Raw genomic sequence first — 17,025 nt, forward strand, 5'->3', positions numbered from 1 at the left:
GGGGTGATTTCTCACTTTCTGTCTCTCTGTCTTTCTGGCAAGTGCATATGCCCTATAGCAAAAATTCCTTCCTCCTAAAAAAAGAAAAAAAAAAGATATCTGTAGAGAAATAGGAGAAGTTAAGGGAATCAACAAGGCTATGTAAAGTCCCAATGCACTAGCAACACAGGAAGACCATTTAATTTACTAGCCCTAGATCTGAAGAAATAGAGAGAAATTACCACTGGAACCTGGATGAAGACTGTGACCATGGGAAACATCTAGTTAATCCATGGGGAAGATACTGTGCAATAGGCATCCGAGAACTGCCAGAGCTCAGAGCCCAGCAGGAAAATGAATGAAGGTAGTAATCATGAGGACTGTCTCTCCTCACCTCTGATCTCTCATTGATTTCTCGTATCTTCAATTGGTTGAACTCAACCAGAAATCACAAAGCAAGGAAACCTTGGCTATTAATCCATAAAAGTTAGCCTCCCAAGACACAAAGCAAGAATGGGCAACAGGCAATTAGAGAATAAATAGCCAGGGCCAGCAGGTGGCATAATGGTTAAGACACCAGACTCCCATATGTTTGACTGTGGTTCAAGTCCTAGACCCAGTGACTTGCAATTCATGCCAGGAACATGTGCATGCATACATGCCCCAAAGTCCTGAGAGGAAAATGGAAGCGAAGGAATTCTAGTGTGGCCATCCCCTCCACCAGGGGGCAGAGGTGTGATTTCTCGCTTTCTGTTTCTCTGTGTCTTTGTCTCTCCAACAAGTGTATGCATCCTTTGGCAAAACTCTCTCAAAAAAAAAAAAGAGAGAGAGAGAGAGAATATACAGTCTATCTGCTAACTCCTGTTAATCCTTCAGGCCTAAAAATCTGAGATTATTTCCTTAATGCCTCAGTCGTTCTCCTTCCCTAATTACATTCTCTGATAGTCTTCTCGGGAGAGTCTTGTACCTTAGGTAATAAAGTCAATTTATTGTTTCCCCAAATAAAACAACAACATAAAGCAGTCCTAAATAGATAGCCACATGGATAAAACAACTTTGATATCAGACTGGTAAAGTTCAAGCTTTGATTTTATGAGCTAAAATCAAATGTATGAGTTGCATGATTTTGGGCAACTTTGCTTTTTTGGAAGATGGAAACTATAGGGTCTAACAAGAAGTCTTCAAGAGGATTAAATAAAATCATCCATCTAAGGCACTTAGCACACTGCCTAGAATTTAGTAAACACTATGCTACCAATATTTGCATCATTTTATTGTGTTTTTAAGCAGAAGTCTCGTCTTTTATTTGAAAACTTGATGGGATTCTATAGTGCCTCTAAATAAAAAGTCAAAAGTTTCTCTGACCTGTTCTAATTCTTTGCTTATTTGGTAACTGTAATTAGAAGTTAAAATGACTGAAAACATACCAGGTACATGTGCACGTATGCCCACAATCCTGAGGGGAGAGTAGAGAATGGGTCTCAGTAAGGTTATCCCCCCGGGGGGGGGGGTGATTTCTTACTTTCTGTCTGTCCCTCTCTGGTAAGTGTATGCACTCAATGGCAAAAACTTAAAAAGTTAATAAATAAAAGTCTGAGTGTAAGCAATAAATAACATAAGTGATTGTCTTCTGTTCATAAATAAATAAAATAAAAGTCTGAGTGTAAGCAATAAATAACATAAATGATCGTCTTCTGTACTCACCGGAACAGCAGCCATAAGTGTAGGTTTCAGTACAGTACAGTCTCCTTTGCTTCCTTTTTTAATTTTGCTGGACTACATTAAAGAAAAAGTAAATACAATCAGGGAACAATCTTTAGCAAAAAAAAAAAAAAAAAAAGTCATTTGAGTATACAAAGCAAAGACCAAAGTAAAACAGGGAACTCTGCCTCATACTGCTATGGAAGTTACCTGTTACAGCTATTATATCATAACCTGAAAGTATGAAGTGGAAGTGATTTAGTGTTTTATCCTGAACATTAACTATTCTAGCATATTTCAGTCTTTCCTAGAGAAGAAACTCTGATCCAAGATAAAACGAGAGTGGGATAACTGGGTGAATCAAACATTCTTATTAATCAGGTATCATCAGGGACCAGCAGATGGCATAATGTTTATGTCACTGGACTCCCAAATGGCTGACTGTGGTTTGAGTCCCAGATCCAAAGGCTTGAAACTCACACTGGACATATGTATGTGCATGCCCAAGATTCCAAGAGGAGAATGGAGGAAAATGCCCCAAAGTCCTGAGAGGAAAATGGAAGCGAAGGAATTCTAGTGTGGCCATCCCCTCCACCAGGGGGCAGAGGTGTGATTTCTCGCTTTCTGTTTCTCTGTGTCTTTGTCTCTCCAACAAGTGTATGCATCCTTTGGCAAAACTCTCTCAAAAAAAAAAAAGAGAGAGAGAGAGAGAATATACAGTCTATCTGCTAACTCCTGTTAATCCTTCAGGCCTAAAAATCTGAGATTATTTCCTTAATGCCTCAGTCGTTCTCCTTCCCTAATTACATTCTCTGATAGTCTTCTCGGGAGAGTCTTGTACCTTAGGTAATAAAGTCAATTTATTGTTTCCCCAAATAAAACAACAACATAAAGCAGTCCTAAATAGATAGCCACATGGATAAAACAACTTTGATATCAGACTGGTAAAGTTCAAGCTTTGATTTTATGAGCTAAAATCAAATGTATGAGTTGCATGATTTTGGGCAACTTTGCTTTTTTGGAAGATGGAAACTATAGGGTCTAACAAGAAGTCTTCAAGAGGATTAAATAAAATCATCCATCTAAGGCACTTAGCACACTGCCTAGAATTTAGTAAACACTATGCTACCAATATTTGCATCATTTTATTGTGTTTTTAAGCAGAAGTCTCGTCTTTTATTTGAAAACTTGATGGGATTCTATAGTGCCTCTAAATAAAAAGTCAAAAGTTTCTCTGACCTGTTCTAATTCTTTGCTTATTTGGTAACTGTAATTAGAAGTTAAAATGACTGAAAACATACCAGGTACATGTGCACGTATGCCCACAATCCTGAGGGGAGAGTAGAGAATGGGTCTCAGTAAGGTTATCCCCCCGGGGGGGGGGGGATTTCTTACTTTCTGTCTGTCCCTCTCTGGTAAGTGTATGCACGGGGGTGATTTCTTACTTTCTGTCTGTCCCTCTCTGGTAAGTGTATGCACTCAATGGCAAAAACTTAAAAAGTTAATAAATAAAAGTCTGAGTGTAAGCAATAAATAACATAAGTGATTGTCTTCTGTTCATAAATAAATAAAATAAAAGTCTGAGTGTAAGCAATAAATAACATAAATGATCGTCTTCTGTACTCCCCGGAACAGCAGCCATAAGTGTAGGTTTCAGTACAGTACAGTCTCCTTTGCTTCCTTTTTTAATTTTGCTGGACTACATTAAAGAAAAAGTAAATACAATCAGGGAACAATCTTTAGCAAAAAAAAAAAAAAAAAAAGTCATTTGAGTATACAAAGCAAAGACCAAAGTAAAACAGGGAACTCTGCCTCATACTGCTATGGAAGTTACCTGTTACAGCTATTATATCATAACCTGAAAGTATGAAGTGGAAGTGATTTAGTGTTTTATCCTGAACATTAACTATTCTAGCATATTTCAGTCTTTCCTAGAGAAGAAACTCTGATCCAAGATAAAACGAGAGTGGGATAACTGGGTGAATCAAACATTCTTATTAATCAGGTATCATCAGGGACCAGCAGATGGCATAATGTTTATGTCACTGGACTCCCAAATGGCTGACTGTGGTTTGAGTCCCAGATCCAAAGGCTTGAAACTCACACTGGACATATGTATGTGCATGCCCAAGATTCCAAGAGGAGAATGGAGGAAAAAAGATCGTGGCGTGGCCATCCCCCCGGGGGGGTAATTTCTTGCTTTCTATCTCTCTCTGTCTTTTTGGCAACCACATGTGCCCTATAGCAAAAACCTGTCCCCCCTGCCCCAAAAAAGAAAGATAGGTATTGTATGTCCCAACGTAATATATATTAGATGTCTGCACTCTATGACAGAAGCTGAAAGATTGGAAAGTGTAATAGCAAGAAGGGTAACTGAAGATACTAGAAAACGGTATAAGACAGGGTGGGTAATTCCACTACACCCACATTGTAATATACAATTAAACAATCCGACAACACTAGGGTTTCCTGTTCCAGACAGAATCCAATACCACCACTAATCTGCCAGGAGGCAGAGTCCAGGTGGCAATGCAAATAATGGCGAGTGGCTAAAAACACAAAGCCTCAGTTATTCACCACCCACTATTTCACCACCTATCCCTCACTGCATAGTAAGTAGGGCAGGACAACAGGTCACAGACCAGGGATTGGGGATCCTTTGTACAGACTATTGTTAAATTTTTAAATAAATAAATAAATAAAAGCTTGATTAAAGCACTGACACTACAACAAAAATGAAGGTATTTTTAGTTGTTGTTTTTTTTTCCAATTAATCAGTAGGCACAAAGTCACTGCTATAAGAATCAATAAGTATCATACAGAAATCCTAGTTTGAGAATATTCTGGTTGGCAGGATACCAACACTACTGGTAACCAAATAAGGATATACACATTTAATCACAAGTGTATACACATTCATTTTGGCTTTCTTTTTAAAATATAAATATCATTTGGGATTTCAAATGTCCAATAAGTAGATAGCACAACTGATAAAGTAACCCAGTTGAAAAAAGTAGATAAAAAGAATGTGCTGTCCCGCAGTTCATTAGTCTGTAAGTGTACAAAATCTGGAGAGGAGACTGAAGAAGAGACTGAGGCACAGTCATCCCCCTGGGGGTGGGGAGTGATCATAAACTTTACGGAAAAGACAACTTGTTCTTAAGAAGCTTGACCATACAGAAGGTTCTTCTGGTAGAATGAAATTGCTTTTCTCCTACTTTTCTTTAATATAGACAAAGGAGATAAAAATAACTCCTGTGTTTTATGTATGTGCCAATTTGCAAGTGGAAAACCACACATGCATAGGAGGGCTGCTCTGTAGAGAAAAAAATAGGCTCTAATGTCCATCAAACTTGAGATCCCCTGTTCATGCTAATGATCAGTTTTTGCAACCCAGAGCAGTTTCAGGGTAGCAGGAACCACAAGAGCCCTTCTTTGTATTCTTTCTCACTCTTAGTAATATCATCACTTCTCTCTTACTAAGATCACAGTACCCCTAGTTATGACAGCACTGCTATCCTCTGCTGGCTTTGAACGTGGTATCTCTAGTCTTGCGTTTTTCTGATTCCTATGTAAGGGAGATTCTTGGGTTAGATTCCTAGCAAGATTGACAGTCTTTAAAATTCATTTAAAAAGTGGGTGTGAGTTTTATTTAACAGGCTTCTAATGTACTAGCTTGGCCTAAGAGGAAGAAAAAATTAAGTCAGACCAGCAACAGACTCCCAACTGTCCCTCCTTCCCCACAATGACCCTATTGTTCTCGGAAAGGCAGTGAAAAGAAAGAGATACTAGTACCCTGCTTTTAAACTTCCCCAATGTGTGTGTGTGGGTGGAATCATACTCAAAGTTTATCGAAATGTTTTTCATATTTTGATCACATCTCTGAACATAAGAAAAAGTCACTACAATGGCCAAAACATAATCATTATAGATTTTTCTAAAAAAAAAATAAATAAATAACAATTTAAGCCCTACTCTATCCATGGGTCTATTCTGACTTTGCTACATCAAGCACTGTTTATTAGTTTATTTGATAGTTTGCTTATTCTCTCCATTACTATTTTAGCAGATTTTAAACATGGACTTTTAGCTGAGTGATATAATTATTGGGTCATCGGGAAAATCATGACGCATTTTTGCATAGAAAAACAGAAAAATACATCATGATCTTCCCGATGACCTAATAAATATAGCAGCACCCATCTTACAAAGAGTTTGTATTCCTTAAGCACAAAGATGGTAGGTGCTTGAAACAGAATCCTTTCTAACAGAAAAGGTCACTTTAAAAGGAAATTGGATTAACCTTATGGGGTAGTATTGACTAGGAGGGACATTTTGGGGTACCGAAATGTTCTTTTCTTGATCTGTTATCGATGATAATAATCACAGAGGTCTGTGTGTATAGGTTTATATTAAATTTGAAGAAGCAGTAAATTTAAGATTTGTGTACATCAAGTTATAATACATCAAAAACAAAATGGAAGGTGTCAGCAGGTGGTGTAGTGGTTAAGACAGCTAGATCTGTGGTTCCAGTCCCAGACCCGGAGGCTGGAAAAACATGCCAGGCATGTATATATATGTGTATGTCCAAAATCCCAAGAGGAGAATGGAGGAGAAGGGATTGCAGCATGGCTACTCTCTATGGGGTGATTTCTCACTTTCCCTCTTCTTCTGTCTCTATCTCTGTCTGTCTCACCCCAGCAAGCACACACGCCCTATAGCAAAAATTAGAGAAAAAAAAAAAAAAAGGTGGTTGTATCTCTACCAAAAAAAAAAAAAAAAAAAAAAAATTACAATACAATTTCTAACTGTGAGCACCATATATTCTTACTAACTACATGTTGGATGGAGACGCCCAAACAAAAGGCAGCACTGCCTGGGGATCTGAAAAATAACAGTGGCCTGCAGTGACAGTAGTAACATAACCACAGAGTCAAGTCATTCCTATATATGCATGCTTTATCTTTCAGCATCCTGAATTCCACAGCCCCCTCATAGCTTTTTCCTCTTATGCATGGCTGAGGCTTTCCTATATCAACTATGCTGAAGAAGAAATAAAGCAGAGCTGTGTGATTTCAAATGGGCATAAAATACATGAGATGAGCTAGTCCCTAGCCATTGTTTGGCTTTCTGCTATAATCAAGAGAAAAGGGAAGACCCAGGCTCAGAATAATAAATGGATGGCTGCCTTTGGAGACGTTGCAGTGCTGTCTGATAGAACATTCAGCAAAGATGGAAATATTCTGTATCTGTGCTATCCAGTATGGCAGGCACTGGTCATATATAGCCTTTGAGGATGTGAAATGTGGCTAAAGCAAATGAGAAACCAAATTTTTAAATTTAACTTTAATTTCTATGTAAATCTGATGCTAGTGGCTAATATATATTGGGATTGCACAACTCTAGAGAAAACTCAGGAAAACTGGGCCAAATCCCTACCACCACATCTCCTCTAAGAAAACCAACCAATGCTCACAGATAATATTTCAAAAAGTCTCAGTGTATTTATTATATTTTGTCTTAGCTCTCCAAAGTAAAAATCTAATAGAGAAAGACAAAATGAAAGTAATCACTCATTTGAAACTTGTTTTTAAAATATGTAGATAAAGCAATGCTTACACATTCACAGGGTTATTAAAGCTGTATATTGCCCATGGGAGCTGTTTTATAAGTCAAGGAGAAAACGTCAGCTTAATTTACTTATCTTTTAATAATATGGTGTCAGCCGCACAACGTAACTTAATACAATCAAGTCAGTATACTGAAAAATTTGTCACCTGGTCAGACAGTGTCAGTGGAGAAGAATATCCAATCCTACAGCCATAGGTAAAACAAGATATCTCTGCTGTCAATTCTAGCACATGAGCCAAAGGCAAGTAGCCAATATATGTGTCCTTTGGTCTAAAACAAAAGAAAAGAAATATTTTAACCATCCATGAAACAGCATTTTAAATTAGAAACATCAATAACGTTATCATTTTAAAACAGACTACATTTTAAGAATGCTAAACATGAATGAGCTCTGGCTGCTAAGAAGAAAGCTGATGAGTCTCTCTTACCCCAATCCAGGTATTCTTTCACACTGGCCTGTCATTCCAGCTATCAAATTGCTATGATGCATCATTACTCCCTTAGGTCGGCCAGTGGAACCGCTGGTATACATGACAATGGCCATGTCTGAAGGAGTCGGTCTATTTGGTGGAACATTCACTAAATGAATGAGAAAGCATATTTTCTTCAGGTCAAAAATTAAATTACTAAACTTTAAAATTTTAGATTTTGCGTAACGATTAAAAATAGAGTATGTGCTTTAAATAACCAAAACAGAAATTCTGCTTGATTGCAATGAAAATGTTAAACTCAATTTGACCCATTTTCTGAAAGTTTAGCCAAATCTGTGTCTATTCATGCCTCTCTACAGCACTGTATACTGAGCAGTATGATGGAAAGATTTTTAGGACTCAAGAATTAGGATTGTATTGAGTGTAAGCTCTTCAAGCCTCCCTCACTTTTCTCATCTTGTAAAAAAGATGGCAGGTCTAGATTGTGCTTCTTTTTTTGTTGTTTTTTTGTTGTTTTTGTTTTTGCCATAGAGCATGTATACTTGGCAGAGAGAAACAGAGAAAGGGAAAGTAAGAAATTACACCCCCCCAGCGGATGATGCCGACACCACAATCCTTTCTTTTTTCTTTTTTTAAAATTCTTTTTTGGAGAGGTTTTTGCTATAGGGCGCGTGCGCTCGCCAGACAGAGAGAGACAGAGAGACAGAAAGCGAGAAATCAACCCCTAGGGGGCATGGCCACGCTGCAATCCCTTCTCCTCCGTTCTCCTCTCGGGATCTTGGGCACGCACACACACGCACCCGGCGTGAGTTTTAAGCCACCAGGTCTGGGATGCGAACCGCGGTTGACTATATGGGAGTCCAGTGATATAGCCATTATGTCAACTGCTGGTCCCCATAATCTGTTCTCACTCCATTCTCCTCTCTGGATTTTGGGCACACAATGCTCATGTGTCTGGTATGATTTTCAAGCCACTAGGTTCAGGACTCGAACTGCTGTCAGTCATGTGGGAATCCAGCACCTTAACCACCATACCATCTGCAGGCCTCTAGATTGTGGTTCTTAACCACTGGCGAACATCAGAATCACCTACAGAGCTTTACTAACATATAATTTCTAAACCCCATTTCTGAAAATTCAGATTCCAGATGTCTGAGATGGAACAAAGGCTCCATGGGTAACTACCATACATATTCCCTGATTGAAAACCATTGTACTTGATCTTTAAGTTGACTTCAACTATCACAATCTTTTTTTTTTTTTGAGAGAAAGAGATTTTTGTTATAGGGTGCATGCACTCACCAGAGAGAAAGACAGAAAGCGAGAAATCACCCCCCAGGGGGGATGACCATGCCACAATCCCTTCTCCTCCATTCTCCTCTTGGGATTTTGGGCATGCATGCACATGTTCATGGCGTAAGTTTTAAGTCACCATGTTTGGGACTCAAACTGTGGTCAACTACGTAGGAGTCCAGCAAAGTAACCATTACACCATCTGCTGGTCCCTCAACTCTCAAATTCTATGATGCCAAAGTTTTAACAGCACACTGGGGCTTTCACTTTCAAGATAGTATATTATGCTAATCTAGCAACCTCCTTTTCTTCCCAAAATGCACCAAAATGGCCACAAATAAATAGCTATATCATCAGAATTAAATAAAAGCATAAGAAGGTCGTTAGCTTTAAAAAAATCTATTTACAAAAATGATTTACACTCTTGATTCTGCCAGCAGTGTAGTGGATAAAGCAGCTGGATTCCATATGGCAACTTAAGTTGTTACATCCTGGACCTGGTGGCTCAAAAAAACACATCAGGCATGGGTGCACGCATGCCCAAAATCCTGGGAGGAAAATGGAGGAGAAAGGATTGCAGCATGGCTATCACTCCTGGGCAGTGATTTCTCACTTTCTCTCTGTCTCTTTATGGTGACCACACATGCCCTACAGCAAAAACTTAGAAAAGAAAAAAAAATCACATTCTCTTAGGCGTTACTTATTTTTTTCTAATGATGGGGAATGTGTACACACACATGCATGCACGAGGTCGGAGCAGAGGGAGAGAAGCACCCTTGACAGGGTTTTGTCATGCCATAATTCCCTTCCTCCAGTCCTCCAGCTTGTCAGGATCTTGGGCACACATGCACAAGCCCAGAGTGTTCCAGGTTGACCAGTCTGGTCAGCCATGTGGCTTCTAGCACTGTATTCTAATACACTACCAATCGTGCCATTTGGACTAGACCATGATTTACATTTTTATGTGCCAGTTAAAAGAAAAAAAAATTGGCCCATTGATGGTGGTATGTGCTGCTAAGATACTATGCTCTGCAGTCTGGAACCATATTAGAGACCTGGGTTCACTTCCCAATCTAATCTTAAGGCCTGGCACCATCACAGATGCCTGTGATCCCAATGATTTGGGATGCTACAGATGTCAACTTGAAGGCCAGCGTGGGCAAATAGCAAGACCCTGACTAAAAGAGTTGGGCATCATGGCACACACCTGTAGTCCCAGCTGGGAGGCCGAGAGAGAAGGATGGTAACATAGTAAGACTGTGTCTTTAAAAAAAAAAAATCTCAACAATAATATATATCACTAAAACAACCAAAGATAAACTTATACTTTTTTTAAAAAAATTTGCCATAGGTTGGCATGCACTCATGAGAGAGAGAGAAAGAGAAAGTGACAATTCGCCCCCATGAAAATGACCAGGCCACAACCTCTTCTCATTTATTCTCCTCTTAGGATTTGTATGCACATGTGCCCAATGTGATTTTCAAGCCACAGGGTTCAGGACTCAAACCATGCTGTTGCCATTAGGAATCCAGCCCTTAACCACCACACTACCACTGGCCCAATAAAATTATATTTAAACTGACTAACTCTTTTTTTTAAGAGGTTTTTGCTATAGCACACGTGCACTCACCAGAAAGACAGAGCGTGACAGAGAGACAGAAAGAGAGAAATCACCCCCTGGGGGAGATGGCCACGCTGCAATCCCTTCTCCTCCATTCTCCTCTTGGGATCTTGGGCATGCATGCAAACACGCCCGTCGTGAGTTTAAGGAACCGGTCCGGGACTTGAACCATGGTCGACTACATGGGAGTCCAACGACATAGCCATTACACTAACTGCTGGTCCCTAAACTGGCTAATTCTAATGCTTCTTAAAGATATCCACTCTCATTGCTTATAAACCAAGCAAATATTTACTGCATATCTCCTCTAATGATTAAATAAAGCAGAAATAGGACATATCTTAAGTTCTCAGTCTAAGTACATAATGTGACACTTCATTTCTTCCCATTTTTAAATAAATATGTAAAAAGTATCATCATTAAAATGATGGTCAGGCCAGGTAGTGATATGGTGGTTAAGGTGCTGGATTCCACGTGGCTGACTGCATGGTTCAAATCCTAGACCCAACAGCTTGGGCACAGGTGTATGCATGTCCAAATTCCCAAAAGGAGAAATAGAGGAGAAGGGATTGTGGCATGACCATCTGCCATGGGAAGGTATGCTTTTTCACTTTCTCTCCATTTCTCTGTATCTCTCTCTCTCCAGCAAGCTCACACAATCTCTGGCAAAATTTTTTAAAAAAATACAAATTATTGTATACTCCAGTAATGTAGTACAAAAATATACATATCTTATTCATTTATCTATTGAGTGGAGGTAAACAGGGTACATGCTCCATAATATTATTGTTCACACAAAAACATGAGGACTGATACCCCCTTAGTTTTAGACTAACATTTCTGGTTAATCAGCAGAACTGGCAACAGAACTCTACCAATCAGGACTTCCCTGTTCACAGGATCAACCTGGTTTTGAGAGACAATTCTCCACAGGCCTCTTGTGTTTCCATTACATATGCAAGCAGAGGCACCAACTTTGATCCAGACTACCTTTTCAAGGAAGTCTGCCCAGTAAATAGCTTTTGAAGATAGATATAACATCTCTCTCCTGCAAACAGCAGGTATCCTTACTTGCCCAATACAATAAAGATAATAAAATCTTCAAGTTCCTTAAGTTCAGCCTTTCTCTCTCAACATAAATGCTGATCTGATACTCTGCTCTGAGTAAAAACTGTTCTTCATTTCTGAACCAGGAGCCTTGTGTCTCTATGAACTTTGGTAGGTTCGCTTGCAAGTGGATAAAAACTCAGACTCTGCCATTCTTAACACAAGGTCAAAAGCTATAATCTATATCTGTTATTGTAAGTACACAGTCATTCCCTAACCGTGAACTATTCAGAAGCTGAGCAGAGGTTCAACTGACATTTTCTCCTGACAAAAATGGAGCCTTGTCTCATCTAGAAGGCATTGTAACCTTCACATTAAACAAGAAAACTATTCAAATAGAGAATTAATATTCTCAACTCTCTCTCCTAAAGACCATTTGACATTTTGCTACATTGTGCATTTACTTGTTTCATGTGAAATATCAATAACCATCTCAGAGGTAGAATAAATCCAAGCATTAATCTTGCTAAATGGCTTTGCATCTCCTGAGGAGGCATCATAACAGCATCACTAGCATTAACCATTTAAAAAATGTTTACTGAATGGAAGACCTGAGAACTTTTCCTTTTATGAAGTCCAAAATGGAAGGTTACAGTAAGATACATATATATTTTACATTTGTTAATAAATGTCTAAAGTCTGAACCATAGAGTATACCTCAACTATTTAGTAAATTTTAAACAGTAGTAATCTTGTTGAGGAGAAAGGGAAGAAAACCCTAATCATACATAGTCTTGACAGTTTTCAACATGTTAAAACTTTTTTTAAGAGGTTTTTGCCTTAGGGTGCATGTGCTCAAATGGAGAGAGAGAGACGCAGTAAGAGGGAAAGTGAGAAATAACCCACCGGAGGGATGGCCATGCCACAATCCCTTTTCCTCCATTCTTTTCTTAGGATATTTAACATACACACACATACATACCTAGCATGATTTTAAAGCCACTGGGTCTGGGGCCCGAACCAAAGTCATCCTTGTGGGAGTCCAGCAGTGTAAACACTACACTATCTGCTGGTCCCCATGTTAAAACTTTTCAAATAAAAGCATTTTGGTATTTTTACTCATATCTCTTCTTTTCCTAACCTATTGATATGGCAAATCTTGAATAGATTAATGAATTCAATTTAACTGCTTTACTCACAGTTTTCTGGCTTAGATCCCAGCTCTTCTACTGACTGCATACTATGAATCTCGAATCCTTCAGGGTACTCTGCTTTATTGATAGTCTTATTATCCACGTAAATAATGTGTTTAACACAACTGATTTCTACCAATGCAGTCTGTTGAGTAGAAAGGAAAACCAGGTATTAGATTTGGGCCTGAAAAAAACCTCACTTATTGAACATTTTCCTGTCCTTCCTTAAAACACTATCATGAATAATAAGAACATTTCATATTTACCTTAAGTTTGCTTTCGAGAAGTTCAACACTAGTAATCAGATAGGAAGCCTCAGATTCATTTAGCCCATGAACTACTGCTTCTTTGCCAAGTGTGGCATATAAAGTCACAACTACATAATAAAAAACACACACAAATATTAAATGATAAACATTCTAAAGATATTCAATTTATCCTTCATCATAGGAACACTCACAAACACAAAGTCATTTTATAAGTTAATTTAATTTTGTAGTCTGCTATTACCCTGTTACCATGCCTCAAACTCTCTAGTAGCCCAGAGTTTCCTTACAAAATTCCAGAACTCTAACTTTCTAAACCTAAAGAAACCCAGAAATACTGGCAGTGTCACAACTGGTCAGCAGTCCGCCAATTAAAATACTCAAAGTCAGTAGGTCCTGGTTAAATTCTTAATTCAGATCAGAGCTAGCCCAGCTGGAGTTCTCTTGTGCACAGACTTTCTTTGCTACAACAAATGGCTAAGAACTTGAAAATATGAAGATCTCAAATTGGAAGGCTTGCCACAAATAATGTTCTCACTCCTTCATGAAGCTTGTGTAGTAAGTTTAGTGTCTAATCTGATTGGTGACCTCCATACTCTGATTAGAGGAGCCACCAAAGATAACAAAAGCTAAAACCAAGATCAGTTAGAATTAAAGGACATCTGCTAAACTTAGATCTTGGAAAATTTAGCTCAAGGTTGGTAACCAGAAACAGCAACCTGATAAAAAAAAAATACACACTTTTAGCCCAGCCCTAGGTAAGTGGAAGGGCACTGGAGCTGACTGGGGCTGCATGGGAGGCCCAGGTTTGATTTCCAGCTCAACCTGAACAGGCTGAGCACAGTGGAGCATATCTGTGGTACTAGCTGACTGGGAGGCTAGGGCAGGTAGACTGTGGTAAGACCATGTCCAAAACATAGTTTCCTCCCTCCCCTCTTCTCTCTCTCCTTACCCCTCTCAAAGTAAAAAAAAAAAAAGCCACTTTTCATAAACTCTATTTTTTTAATGTTTAACTTTATTTATTTGATTTTTTTTTGAGAGATTTTTGCTATAGGGCGCGTGCGCTCGCCAGACAGACAGAGAGAGACATAGAGACAGAAAGCGAGAAATCACCCCCCAGGGGGGATGGTCACGCCGCAATCCCTTCTCCTCCATTCTCCTCTCGGGATCTTGGGCACACACGCACACGCGCCCGGCGTGAGTTTTAAGCCACCGGGTCCGGGACACGAACCGCGGTCGACTACGTGGGAGTCCAGCGACATAGCCATTACGCTAACTGCTGGTTCCCTTGATTTTGTTTTTAATATTTCCAGAGAGAGAGAGGGAAAGTAAGAAAGCAATCCTCCAGGTCCAGGACTCAAATCATTGTTCACCATGTGGGAGTCCAGTGCTCTTACCCACCACGCCACCTGCCAGCCCTGTAAACATTTTTTAAAAAGTAATTATTTATTTGTTTTTGTTCTTCGATTTGACTAGAGAGAGAGACAGAGAAAGAGAGAGAAAGGGAGAATGAGAAAGTAGACTGCCAGGTCTGGGACTCAAAACATCGTTGGCCATGTGGGAGTCCAGCACCACAACCACCCTGCTACCTGCCAACCTCTGATAAAACTCTTAATTATTGAAGGGTGATAAGAACATAAGGGATCCTTTTCACATCGTCTATTATTGTTTGTTTCAGATGCACACTTTTAATTCATACACTAAAAGTATAGTATTCTATTTCATTCAACAAACAACTGAGCACTTACTATGTAACATGTCATTATACTGGACTCAATTTTTAAAAACGATTTCTTGCTGGCCTATCCACAGTGGCACAGGCAGTAGGGTGCTGCTATGTAATACAGGGCCACATGGAAGGCACTGGGGCTTAGATCCCAGGTCAAACTGAACACGTTGGGCATGCCCACAGGTGTACCCATGATCCAGCTGGCTGAAACGAGGGATCACAGCATGGTGAGAGTATCTTTCTGTCTTTGTGTTTCTTTCATATGAAGGAAGTAAACTTTTAAAATTATTTATTACACAATAGCAAAACAAAAGCTTAAGAATCAGAAATACACCCAATTTACTTTCTTTCCAACATATCTAATGCCAATTCAATCAAGCTGTCATTTCATACATAAAATGGAATAAGTCAAATATGAGACCTCAAAATGAAACAAGGAACTAGATTATCCTAAGGACTATTTTTTATTGTTTTAATCATTAGTTTGTATATAAACTCCAAAAAGTACTCCCAAAGCTCTAGATCTTCCTGGTACTTTATTAAAGAACTATTTACTTAATGTTATTTATGAGGATGAGGATGATGATGATGTTAATTTGCTATAGGACACATGTGCTCACCAGAGAGAGGGAAAGTGAGAAAGCAAGCTGCCAGGTTCGGAAATCAAAGTGCAGTCACTCATGTAAGAGTCCAATGCCTTAACCACCATGCCACCTCTTCAGGTATTAATATAACTCATTTCCAATTGAAAAGTAAAATTCTAAATCATATTCATTAAGCTGTCAGTTCTTACAAGCTATTTCTAAGAAGAGCTATTAGATATATTTTAACCACAATATTACATACTGTTTTATAAACATAATTTATACAGAAAAATGGCTAAAAAACACCTACTTTGAACACAGGAATATATCAGAACAATTTTCGCATGTAAGCAAAGCCCTCTCTCTCCCCCATCCAAAAGCACAAGGTACTTACGAGGAAAGTTGTACTTAAAGCATGTCTGTGCTGCTATCATCCATTCAGCCCTGGTCTCACAGAAAATGGCAATGGTGTTCTTTGGTTTTAGTCCCAATGCAGTAAGTCCACTACCAAAGTTATTCACTCGACAGTTCACTTCAAGATAGTTCATCCATTTGTAATTCCCAAGAATTAACTGTTAAAGCAAGGCATTCTCTAATATTAATATGTTTATTCAAACAAGCAATTAAAATACTATTTCAAGGACAGAACTCTAAAAATACCCTTATGTGAATATCCAGAAGCTTCTGGGAATTAGTTACACAGTACTATCACAGAATACCAGCAAATTTTAAATGCATTCAATTTCTGGTAATGCAAAATGTACCATCTTATTTAAAAAAAAATTAAAAAGCACAAAAATGCTTTACCTTCTTAAAAACCTTTCCATTTGGCTGCATTTCATTTTCTTCACTTAGGATTTCCCTGGTCCCAAGGCTGTCCTTCTTTCCAAACTTGGATACAGCATGGAAAAATAATTTATCCAGAGTGTCTGCTCCAGGGATGTCTATGACAGCTAGTGAGTCGAAGTGCGTGACAGAGCGATATGGACTTCCAGGTTTGTCTGAAGTGGGCTTAGCTTTTATTCTCTTTGCCATAGCGTTTTTCTTCTTAGCATTGGTAAGAAAATACCATGGAATAAATATAAGGGCACTGTATATTGTTATTAACAAGTGGACAGGTAGCAAAACAATGGTGAGCACATTTAGCTTAAGTTTCATAGTGGAAAGGCTTCTAAAATGGTGCTTATGTCTTGTTATTCTTTGGCTTCTGAAAGCCTATTTTGCAGAAGAAGGCAATAATGGAAGCAGCAGTAAGAGTAGCAGTATAGCCAAGGCAGTTCAATTTTAGTGATAAAGATAAAAGTTAGTAATCTTTGGAAGCCGACAATAAAGTACACCTGCAGGTGAAGACAATGAACCAGGCAGAGAGCAGGAAAACAAAAACAAAAACAAAAACAAAAGAGCATTAACAAGTTGATAGCACAATTGATTTAAACACCCAAGTCCATATTAGTTCATATGATTGATTTGATACAGAAAGCTGAAATAACTGGTCTGAAAGACATTTTTCAGTTGTAATCATTATTGACATAAATATGTTTTAGTGCAC

The 17,025-nt window shown here is 38.7% G+C and overlaps 1 protein-coding gene across 1 annotated transcript in view; it reads right to left on the reverse strand.

Annotated features, from left to right (window-relative positions):
* ACSL4 (acyl-CoA synthetase long chain family member 4) overlaps positions 1 to 16,813 on the reverse strand; it is a 45,123-nt gene extending 28,310 nt beyond the window's left edge. The window contains 7 exon segments of the mRNA XM_006164967.3: positions 1,684 to 1,755; positions 7,458 to 7,581; positions 7,740 to 7,890; positions 12,904 to 13,042; positions 13,164 to 13,273; positions 15,871 to 16,048; positions 16,284 to 16,813. Coding sequence (XP_006165029.1) covers positions 1,684 to 1,755; positions 7,458 to 7,581; positions 7,740 to 7,890; positions 12,904 to 13,042; positions 13,164 to 13,273; positions 15,871 to 16,048; positions 16,284 to 16,634 — 1,125 coding nt within the window. The 5' untranslated portion in view covers positions 16,635 to 16,813.
* Positions 16,814 to 17,025: the final 212 nt, after the last annotated feature.

This window comes from Tupaia chinensis, unplaced genomic scaffold (genome assembly GCF_000334495.1).
Source record: "Tupaia chinensis unplaced genomic scaffold, TupChi_1.0 Scaffold143771_1, whole genome shotgun sequence".
In the NCBI taxonomy this organism is placed as follows: Eukaryota; Metazoa; Chordata; class Mammalia; order Scandentia; family Tupaiidae; genus Tupaia; species Tupaia belangeri.